The sequence below is a fragment of the Tachysurus vachellii genome, chromosome 1 (assembly GCF_030014155.1).
Source record: "Tachysurus vachellii isolate PV-2020 chromosome 1, HZAU_Pvac_v1, whole genome shotgun sequence".
Lineage (NCBI taxonomy): Eukaryota > Metazoa > Chordata > Actinopteri > Siluriformes > Bagridae > Tachysurus > Tachysurus vachellii.
In genome coordinates, this window is record NC_083460.1 from 11,754,314 (window position 1) to 11,766,689 (window position 12,376).

General features: G+C 39.6%; 1 protein-coding gene across 1 annotated transcript in view; it reads left to right on the forward strand.

Annotated features, from left to right (window-relative positions):
- The first annotated feature begins 10,763 nt into the window (after nucleotides 1-10,763).
- The window catches only part of myo10 (myosin X), a 69,062-nt gene continuing 67,449 nt past the window's right edge, over nucleotides 10,764-12,376 (forward strand). Inside the window, exon 1 of the mRNA XM_060872344.1 lies at nucleotides 10,764-11,221. Coding sequence (XP_060728327.1) covers nucleotides 11,201-11,221 — 21 coding nt within the window. The 5' untranslated portion in view covers nucleotides 10,764-11,200. The remainder of the gene's footprint in view (nucleotides 11,222-12,376) is intronic.

Below are 12,376 nucleotides of genomic sequence, written 5' to 3' on the forward strand. Positions count from 1 at the left end.
TGAAAAGACTAAGGCTGCTTTGATTGGATGCCAAATACGACCACATTGTAGCACAACATAGTAAGTACATCATCTCACGCTGTGGCTGATATAACTGTAGTGCCAGAGCTGGCAAGTGTTAAAGATCTCTCTCACTATGGGCTTCATACTAGGGCTCTATACACACACTCTCTCTCTCTCTCTCTCTCTCTCTCTCTCTCTCTCTTTCTCTCTCTTTCTCTCCCTTTCTCATTCTCTCTCTCTCTCTGTCACTCTCTCTCTCTCTTTCTCTCCCTTTCTCATTCTCTCTCTCACTCTCTCTCTCTCTCCCTTTCTCTCTCTCTCTCTCTCTCTCTCTCTCTCTCTCTCTCTCTGTCACTCTCTCTCTCTCTCTCTCTCTCTCTCTCTCTCTCTCTCTCTCTCTCTCTCTCTCTCCTTACTAAACCCTGTTCCATAAATGTTCTGTGATTATAATGCATGCTATTTAGTAGTGTAGTGTGAGATGTAGGGCAGAATCTCGGTGCATGTGAATTAATCTGTCTCTTCTCGCCTCCTGGCGGCTCAGACATCACGCTACAGTAATGAACCGAACGACCCGGATACTGAGGAGGGGCGGTGTGTAGACAAGGACACGGGAGAGACAGGGACAGAGAAAGAAAAAAGCTGTGTGAAAGTGTGTGTGGGTGAGTGTGTGTGTGTGTGTGTGTGTGTGTGTGTGTGTGTGTGTGTGAGAGAGAGCGAGAGAGAGAGAGAGAGAGAGAGAGAAACATACGGCAATTCTAAAAAAACAACAACAACAATAATAATAATAATAATAATAATAATAATAATAATAATAAATACAACACATAGTCAAATAATGAAACTATATGAAGCAATTAGTTTAAATTAGGGGGAATGTGGATTAAAATAGAGAATTTTATCAACACAAAATATTCAACTTAATATATAAACTTTGGCAATTTGATTAAAAATCTAAAAGTAAAATCTCTTATTTAGTGTACAATTATTGAAAAAAAATCAGTTTCTCCTCCACATTTACTGTAAATAATGCAGCTCATTTGCATTTATTTCACCTGTGATGATTTTTCATATCAATGCAGACAACATGTTCTTGTTAATCTTATATTTATGCTTCTTCTCTATTATTAATTACTATGCAACAACACATCAAAACAAATTCCTGTACATGTGGACCCTTTAGTACCTGGCAGTAAACCCGATTCTGATTCTGACTACTTCAGGCACATGGGTTGAAAAGTATTTGCACCAATGCACACAAAATGTAGGCGGCTTTTCACTCTGTATAATGACCTGACATGATTGTATTATTCAGCCTTATTTCTTCATAGTATTCTGTTTTTTGACCATTTGGTATGTCCATCATTATCTGACTTTTATTAGGCATGTGATAATAGCAAATCTGATATGGAGGAAACTATATAATGATGTATTTCACCTTTGAAAGAAAAGAGAGCCCTGCTGGCCAATTTATAACAGCCACTCAAAGGGCAGGATTTATAGCAGCTGTAAATATAATTATACATTATAAATCAAAAAATTGCATGCAAATTCTTTCACAATCGAACTATTCTTTCCTAAAAATGGTTTATATTTAAATGTAAGTCTTGACAGCATAAAAGAAGATGCCTTTATTTGTCATATATTCTTATTTTATGTACATATCATTTCTTTGCATGTCTCAGCTTTTTAGAAATCTTTGAAGCTAGAAAGCCTTGCAGTGACATGTGCAGTGCTGTAGTTTAGACCCCTTGTCTTTTGCCTTAACCACTGAGACACAAAAAGCAAAAAGATAAAATGGAATAAAAGCATTGCACATGTCACTGCCACCCCAAAGCTCCAGGGTCCCTGAGTGTGTAGAGTTTCTGTGCATGTTTCCTCAAACATCAGACACGAAGAAAAAGATTGCTTTCTTAATCTTGGCTTTAATTATAGCAGGGTTGTTAGTGCCTGATGGGCTGGTTCAAAAATTTCAGTAACTGATGATCTCTTGAAATTTTCACTCACAACAGTCTCTAGAGTTAATTTGTATGTCTGCACATTGTGTAATCAGTGGGTGTACACATTACTCAGAACTCTCTCTTGTTTAAGGGACTACTGTTTTCTGATTCCTGTAAATTCTGGTTTAATTCATGCAACACTGGCTTTAGTGTACACTCATGCATGCAGGTATGAGGGTAGACACCTGTGTGAGCATCAGTGCATGACGCCTGATGTGCCCAAAGATATGCAGTCTCAGAGGTCCCTCTGTCAATTAGACCTTAGTCATATGACCACTATCACAAGTCACTAAATTACCACTAGATGGAACCATCATGTAAGTTATGTTATCAGAGCTGTTTCAGGCTTCTAAGCAATGGGCAAGCTTGTCACATTCAGAACTGTAGAGTATGCATAAGCTCAAATGTTATTGTAGTGACAACAATAAATGCCTCTCAAATGGCACTAAAATATTGCCACCAAAATATTATAAATCCAGTGGCTAAAAATATATTTGCTTTACGTTCTGTCATACAGATGGTTATTTCTACTACTATAAATGAATATAAATTCTGTCTTTGTGTTGCACTGTGTGTTGGTATGTACATATCATAACAATACAATTAACAACCTTGATAATGTATTCATTCATACCACTCTACATTACACTACCTTAGACCACTCTACATTACACTACCTTAGACCACTCTACATTACACTACCTTAGACCACTCTACATTACACTACCTTAGACCCTTAGACCACTCTACATTACACTACCTTAGACCACTCTACATTACACTACCTTAGACCACTCTACATTACACTACCTTAGACCACTCTACATTACACTACCTTAGACCACTCTACATTACACTACCTTAGACCCTTAGACCACTCTACATTACACTACCTTAGACCACTCTACATTACACTACCTTAGACCACTCTACATTACACTACCTTAGACCCTTAGACCACTCTACATTACACTACCTTAGACCACTCTACATTACACTACCTTAGACCACTCTACATTACACTACCTAAGACCACTCTACATTACATTACCTAAGACCACTCTACATTACACTATCTTAGACCACTCTACATTACACTACCTTAGACCACTCTACATTACACTACCTTAGACCACTCTACATTACACTGTCTTAGACCACTCTACATTACACTATCTTAGACCACTCTACATTACACTACCTTAGACCACTCTACATTACACTGTCTTAGACCACTCTACATTACACTATCGTAGACCACTCTACATTACACTACCTTAGACCACTCTACATTACATTACCTAAGACCACTCTACATTACACTATCTTAGACCACTCTACATTACACTACCTTAGACCACTCTACATTACACTACCTTAGACCACTCTACATTACACTACCTTAGACCACTCTACATTACACTACCTTAGACCACTCTACATTACACTATCTTAGACCACTCTACATTACACTATCTTAGACCACTCTACATTACACTACCTTAGACCACTCTACATTACACTATCTTAGACCACTCTACATTACACTACCTTAGACCACTCTACATTACACTACCTTAGACCACTCTACATTACACTATCTTAGACCACTCTACATTACACTACCTTAGACCACTCTACATTACACTACCTTAGACCACTCTACATTACACTACCTTAGACCACTCTACATTACACTGTCTTAGACCACTCTACATTACACTACCTTAGATCACTCTACGTTACACTACCTTAGATCACTCTACATTACACTACCTTAGATCACTCTACATTACACTACCTTAGATCACTCTACGTTACACTACCTTAGATCACTCTACATTACACAACCTTTGAACACATGACAGCCATCATAAAGATTCCAAAAATATTTACAAACTCTTGACCACCTTTATACTTTCCTTGACACATGAGAGAAAAGCACTGGAGTGTTTTAAGGATCCAGTTTGCTCATCAATACTAATCTTTGTGCTGTCATCCTTGGGCTACACTGAAACCTGTAAAAATATGTTTTGTGTTGTATCACCGGGACTAAGCTGCAGCTGTTAGGTGCTTGAGCTCAAACCAAAATTTCTCTATATGTGTCTTTGTCTCCCATGATGCACCATAGCAGCATGTGTTCATCAGATATGGTCCAGAAGACAACATTTAATAATAAGCTGTATATAAAGTATTTATACATGTTCCTCTGCTCTGATTGTTGAGTTTCTAGTGCACCAGAGCAGAAAGTGTCCTTTTTTCCCTTTTCTTCTTGCCCTCTTTCACTCTTCTTGGAAGAATTAAATCTTTATCAAGCATCTGAAGCCAAAGGAAATGTTTATGTTCCTGTTCCTGTGCTCAGATGCTCTTTGAATCTGGGTTTTGTGTGAGTGTGAGCATGCAGTGGACATTTACTGACGCAGGCACTTTTCTAACATCCTGCAGCTTAAAAGAGTTGACCTCATGCTGTGGGTATAAATGTGAAAGAAAGAGCTTCAGTATTATTTTGTATCCCAGCCGAAGGACTAAATAATACTTGAAGGGCAGCATTTCAGTCAGCTCATCTTCAGAACGCAATACCGTATGGCTATGTAACCTTTTGCTGAGTGATCATAAAGGGCTATTAAGTTTGCATTCCTTGTGTGTTTGTGCCCATGTACCTTCATTTGTCTCCAGGTTAAATTCCCATAACCTCTGTAGACTGTTATGTTGTAATTACTGTATAATATACTTCATTAAAATGAATAAGAAAGCTGTGAAAACCCATGTTACACCATTAGTAGCACAGATATTATATATATATATATATCTTCAGGAACTGCTTTGTGCTACAAAAAGATAAATATAACATATAAAGACATTCCAGATGATTGTTTGCTTCCAACTATGTGGCAACAGTTTTGGAACAGTGGTGTGAATACGTAAATACGCATGAAAATGTATGATTTATGAATGTGGTTAGAGAAGAGAGAATGCATTCAAGAAATGATCTGAAACTGTAGTGTTTCTGGAGAAGCAGGATAAAATATTTTATGATTACTTTAGCTCTGAATCTCTGACAAATTCCTGACAATATAGAGCAACTGAAATAAGGTTCCAGAAAAAAAAATTAGGAAGTAAAGAACCCATTAGAGTTTCAGCTATGTGGGAGTGTAAGCAATGATTGATTTCACTGTCTATAGTTTCTGTATGTCCCCTGAAATTAATTGTCTTACAGTATCACATTAAAGGGCTTTTAACAATTTCCCATTGTCTCAAAGCACCTTTACAGAAGTATAGAAATAGCAGAGAGAGAAAAAGAAATAAGTATATAATAATAATAATAATAATAATAATAATAATAATAATAATAATAATTCATTCATCTTCTACCGCTTATCCGAACTACCTCGGGTCACGATCAATCTACCATGCATGTCTTTGGACCAGGGGAGGAAACCAGAGTACCCAGAGGAAACCCCCGAGGCACGGGGAGAACATGCAAACTCCACACACACAAGGTGGAGGCGGGAATCGAACCCCAACCCTGGAGGTGTGAGGCGAACGTGCTAACCACTAAGCCACTAAACTTTAATCATACATAGTCAAAACAGTACATAGAACGCTCAGGGAGTGAGATTATGACAGCTAGAGGAAAGTATCAAGGCCAGACGATTAGCTGCTTGGCTCCTGAGATAATGTAAGTTTAATGGTGATAAGGGTATATGGATGTCATGTCTCTGTCTCACAGTGTAAGAACAGATCTCAGGTTAACTTTCAATACATTAACGATTCACAGTTACAGACTGTGTATACTGTATGTGAAGCACAATACACAAAAACACAAATATGTAGATCAGCAGTTGAAAAAACTACTGATTCAGATCTGATTGCAAATCTGCTTTACAACAAGATAATAAATTAATGTGGTTTTAAAGTAAGGCACAACCTAAAAAACATTTCTTGGGCTTTTAAATCAGGAATATCTGTGTAAAATCACAAGCTGCAACACCTACCCCAAATCACCAGAGGGAGTACTCCCCTGAAGACTTTTAAACCATGTGCCTTCCAGCATTCATTGTGTATTGTATTCAAGTATTGTTAGTTTACCTATGTACCAATTTGCATAGTATTTTTTCATTGCATGCCATGTGTATGACCATTGCCTTGTTACAGTTGATTCTGTTTTGCCGTCTTTGTGTTTTGGATTTGTTTGATTGTTTTGCACTCCATTGACATGTTTTCTTGTTTTGTGCCTTAACTTCAGTTTTTGGATTTCTTTTTGGATTCTTTGCTTTGGATCCTCATTAAACTCTGTGCATGGATTCTCAAGCTATCACTTCCGGGGCTTCAATACAGAATAATTCACCAACAATGAATCCAGCAATGGTAGCTTAAATGCAGGCCCTTGTTATGCATCAGGAAGAAATGTTAGCTGCACCAAAAGCAGGTAGCAGTGCTAACAAGCAGCCAAAACACAGCTCCAAAAAAAAAACAGATTTGTAATTCAGCCTGAAGGAAAACCGGCATGCATAACCGGCATGCCCTCCCTTAGAAATTACATGGCAAAGCAGAACGTGGACGGGGTTTTAACACCAGTGCAACATCTTTTTCTTCCTACATGTACTTCCAGATGCCTACTGAGATGAGACTACCGGGCATACCTTCCACCTGTCACTGTTCATGGAGAAAGGACTGGACTGGATGGGATAGGGACCTGCAGGTTAGAAGCTTTGGTACATATTTTACAGCTAATTCGGGAGGTCTTCGAATACTACACAGGAAGAAAGACATCTCCATTCAACTGCACCAGGGCTTGGGTTCGGTGGCCAACTATGCAACTGTGTTTTGTACATTATTAGCACAAAGTGGGTGGAATAGTACTGTGCTTTGTGTGGTCTTCATGGAGGAACTGAGCCCAGCACAAAGTAAACATGATATATACATGCTCTTGTCACAGATCATCACCACGACCAGTTGGTTGGATGCTACAACAACAGCGAACTGGGGTCCTGGCATTGACATGTGCTAGGTTTCTGGAAGAGTCCACTTCCAGTGGGGGATGGAAGGTCTGAACCTATGCAGCTTGGTCTCACCAAGGTGATGCCCAAGGAATGCCAGCAATGTCTCCAATAGCAATTGTGCTTCTATTGTGGTCAGACCGGACATCGTTGTGCCACATGCTCCAAGAAACCAGACACCCAGGGGCCTATAGTAAGGGAAACATCTTTTGCTCCCATTTGACTATCCCTGTACAGTTGCACATGATCATAAGTTCCGTTGTATTCCGTTGTATGTGGACACACAATCCCCTATACAACCCCAACTTTGTTTTAAGGGTTGTGGACAATCACACCATCACCATCACCACCATACTGTTTCACACTGAGGAGGTGGTCTTCTTTATCCTGCCCTCCTCATACCTCTCCTAGCAGGACAAGGAGCTCAGTTCATGGCCCTACTTTTTTTTTGCCAATTCCATCAACACTACATTATGTGCTGCTGTCTGACCACAGCAGAAGACCAGCCCCATGTCTCATACACAAGTTGAGACTCCTCACAAGCATAACAACCTTATGTTTGTGCTTTAAAAAGAACAGGCCATGAAACTGCCTTTTCGATTGTTTGATCGACATGCTACCCAACACCGTTCAACCCAAGAGCCATAACTACCCCCTGTTACTCCGAGAGAGTCTAGCCATGGAAGATTACATCAAGGAAGCATTAGAAGCTGGGTACAGTCAACCCTCCATGTCTTCCACAGCAGCTGGGTTCTTTTTTGTAGAAAAGAAAGATGGAGGACTACAACCATGTATTTACTGTGGCCTCAACACTATTATTGTACACTACCCATATCCTCTCCCTCTGGACCCAGCTGCTCTGGAACAACTTTGCACATCATACACAAAGTCTTCAACAAACTGGACCTGCAGCGAGCCAACAATCTGATTCAAATAAAAGAGGGGGATGTTGGTGTGATGGAACATCACTGAAGAGATCCATTAAACAATCAGAAGCCCCGACCTCAGAGTGTCCACACGTCAATCAAAACATTATGCACAATCAAGTCATCCAATGGGTACTCACATCCTGCAGTTCAGGACACCCAGGGATTCAGTGAACCAGGATCCTAGTTCAGAATGCCTTCTGGTGGCTAGTTCAGGATGTGGAAAATTATGTCAATGTATGCCATGTCTTTGCACAATCCATTCTTATCATCTACCAGCCTGACTCCTTGAACCCCTTCCTGTGCCCCAATGACCATGGACTCATCTAGCCATAGAATTTGTTACAGACCTTCCCTGCTCCCATGGATACACAGCCCTCCTGGTTACCAGTTTTCCAAACCTTGTCATCTTGTAGCCCATTAAAGGTCTGCCAACAGCAATGGAGACCACCTAGACCTTATTCCATCAGGTCTTTCATATCTACTGCCTCCCAGAGGACATACTGTCAGACTGTGACACAAGCCTTTTTGCAAACTTCTGGGTATTAATTTCAGCTTTACCTCAAGCTACCATCCCCAGACAGACGGAAACACTAAAACAACAGCTGGGCCTTGCAATCTTTCTGTGGGCAGGAGCAACAGTGCTGGAGTGAGTTTTTCACTGACAGTGTAGGCACAAAACCACCCAAGAGAGCAATTACAAATTGGGCAGAGTATGGGAAAAACCACTACAGTAGAGGGAGCCATACTGACACATGCCCAGGTTGAGGTTCATTCCGGATCCTTGGACTTTTAAACCACATGCATGTCAGCAATCATTGCGAAGTATTGTTAGTTTACCTACATACCAAACCGTTTGCATTTTTCATTGTATGCCATATGTATGACTATTGCCTTAATACATTTCACTCCGTTTTGCCGTCTGTGTTTTGAATTTTTTGTTTGTTCAGGTCTTTAATACAGAATAATTCACCAACAATGAATCCAGCAGTGATAGCTCAAATGCTGGTCCTTGTTATGCATCAGGGAGAAATGTAGTTGGCAAAGCAGACCGTCAACATCTTTTTCTGGTTCTGTGCCATAACTTTGGTTTTTGGATTATGTTTTAAGTTGTTTGCTTTAGATCTGCATTAAACTCTGTGCATGGATTCTAAAGCTACTATTTCTGGGGCTTCATTACAGTTTGCAAATGCTGACAAAAATAGAGATATTTACACACCAGTGAAAATGTTCTGAAAAGTGCCCAGGAAATTATCCACTACAGAGCACTGTGAAATTCAGCTGAAATTCTGGTCCAGCTTTGGAAAATCACTAGTGCAGTTTATTCATCCAAACTCAGCAGGATGTACACTAAGTAAATAATAAATCACAGCAGGGCAATCTGTTACAGAAAAATAATCAAGAATGATGGTATTTTACTGTAGTTGAAGATTTTCCAATAGTAGCAAGCTTTACAATATTTTAGTCCTCTTGTTATGCAGCAATACTACATCCTCATTTTCAAAGAATAGCATGTTAAATAGCTACAATATATTGAACATCTACCCTACAACAGTAGGGAGAACTGCTTTGGAGGGGATGCTAACATATTGGATTTTAAAGTATTTATATTTTCTGCAATTTATAATATTATGTTTATCAGACATAAATGTACTGTGTGTATATATATATATATTAGTAGTAAAAATACATACCTTGATCAGGACATTATGTTGAATCATTGTCCAGGAGCAGTGTGGTGGCCTTTCACCAATTTCTGCATTACTTCTTTTTCATTGTTTACATATGAGATACCCACCAGGCAGGGCAGGGGCAAACACTTGCTTCCTCTAAGACACCAGAAGCTTGCCAACTGCATGTTTTTGTAACTGCTGCTCATGCCGCATCACAGGGCAGTGAAACATGATCAGAGGAAATCACTCACAACACTCTCTACTCTCTTCTGCATTTATGAGCTCTCAGATGCCCATGATTACCTACTGTCACTGGGATTGTCTGTGTAGGGGAGTATGCCATCCATCTCTCCCACTCAGACAGCACAGTCACAATCTCCCAACAATGAGGCAAAAGCTTTTCTTCTGCACCATCTGGGAAAATTTCAAATCTTAAATCATCATTTGATATTTGATGATTTCACTGAATGTGTGAACGCTGTGACACCATAATTTCAATTCTTAAGGCAATGGTTCAATATTTTGATTAAATCACTGAATTTGCTACAATATGATTCATGTCGGATTAGTAATTCAGAGTTATAGCCTCTGAATCTAAACTAGGAGTACCGTTCATTTTAGCTAAGTATCAGTAAAGAATTGAATTGTTTACACACCAGGTGACTTTTCTTTTTTTAAATAATCACAATATTCAATAAACACAATTGTGCTATATAATGATCTATTTATTATAGTTGTCTCAATTTAAGTTGATGCCTTTTGTTGATGCCTAACTGTTAAATATTCTTTAAACTGGACACACATGTATACAAAGGTAAAATATATACAGTAGGTAAAATATATACTGTAGGTCAAATAACACTTCACTTGTAATTAACAACTGCTTTGAAAGTGCTAGATATTGCTCGAATACCCTGGGATTATTATACAGAAAGACTTTTCAAATTTAGTGCAACTTTTCTGACAACTTTATTCTGATGGAATCCAAAAAGCTCAACTTTTCTTAACTTTTCTGTTAAACCGGGTGAGTGAAGCATGCACGATACCTCACCGTGAAACGGCAGGAGGAGCGCGCGAGGCCCTCCGCATTCAAACAGTGTGCAGGGCGGAGCTAGAGATAGAGAGAGAGAGAGAGAGAGAGAGAGAGAGAGAGAGAGAGAAAGAGAGAGAGAAAGAGAACTTGGCAGCAGACGGGAGTCCTCACTGTTTACCGATGCGCGCGTCACCACGCCGCACAAAGTGACCTCGCGCTCTAAGTGGACGGAATTTACTGTTCGCTCGTAAACGCGGACCCTCTCGGTGTCTCGGGCGGCTCGTGAACATCTGTAACCTCTGAAACAAAGAAGTGTCTTATCCCTGCGTGTGTCGGATAGAGAGAGAGAGAGAGAGAGAGAGACAGAGAGAGAGAGAGACAGAGAGAGAGAGAGAGACAGATAGTGAGAGAGAGACACACACACACACAGACTGCAATCTGGAACTTGAGCCACTGACATGGAGTGAGGATTTAACATCTGTAATTACAGCAGAGAGAAAATAAAGTTGCCAGCTGGACCGCGCCACATTTATGAGGTCCGCTTGGCTTCCTGGCAATAATAAGGACCATGGATAACTTTTTTACAGAGGTAAGCATAGAGTAAAATATGATTCATATATTTGCATCATACAAAAGCTGTTCTGGCACAAAGGAGAAAGAACACAGCTGCAGCACAAATCCCATTTCTTTCTTTCTTTCTTTCTTTCTTTCTTTCTTTCTTTCTTTTTCCTTCCTTCCTTTTCTTCACCCTTCATTAGCTCCTTGACTTATTTATTTCTTAGAGACAATGTGCGTGTGTGTGTGTGTGCGTGTGTGTACGTGCGTGTGTATGTGTGTGCGCGCCTGCAGTGAGCCGGTTGCCGGTTTGGCCAGGGTTAAAGAGTTTGGAGCGCATCCCGGAGGAATTCTCTGGCATTTCCTTACCTTTTCTTCCGTTTCCTCTCCGCCGTCCATTCGCTATTATTAGAAGTTCTCTGTCTGCGCTCTGTGTCTGAATCCAGACTGAATCAAGACGCGTATTAATACACATCAGCAGCAACATATGAAAAGTTGTTAATGAACTTGAGTCTATATGGAGGCTTGGGGTGGCAACAAAACAGAGTTAAATGGCAAAAACGTGAAAATTACTAGATCTTAATTGATCGTAACTTAATTAGTTTATCTCTGAATGAAATAATCTTATTAATGTATTATATGCTTTGGTGAATACCTTGACAAACTAAACCACAGTCTCAACTAAATGATAGGTTTCTCCAGCTGGGTTGGAGTCAGCAAAACCATATCAAACAGTTTAAAAGAAGAAGAAGAAGGAAAAGAAGATGAAATATTGATAATAAATATAGAAATTAGTGGCGCTAGTGGATAAAATAGGGTTAGATAAAATACTACAGGGTATTAAAGGGATACTGAAGCTAATTTCATACACACAATGATTCTCAATGATTCAGTAGGCATTGTTACTACCTGTTGTCATAGTAATAACATTTATCAGCGGGTTGGGGAAACTAGTAATCCAAATCAGATTTCTGGATCTTAATTTCTGGAGGTAGATTTGATGTATGTGAATAAAACAGCAGTGTATATCTGCATTATATGGTACAAGATGAAGGAGACGCAGTGTGTGCTCTTTACCACGGATCAGTGCGCTCTTCTGTCTTCATTCCTGTCGTGTCACACCACATCTAGCTGCCAACAGTTTCTCATGTCACTGGAAGTCAGAAGCTCTCATTGAAAATGAATGATC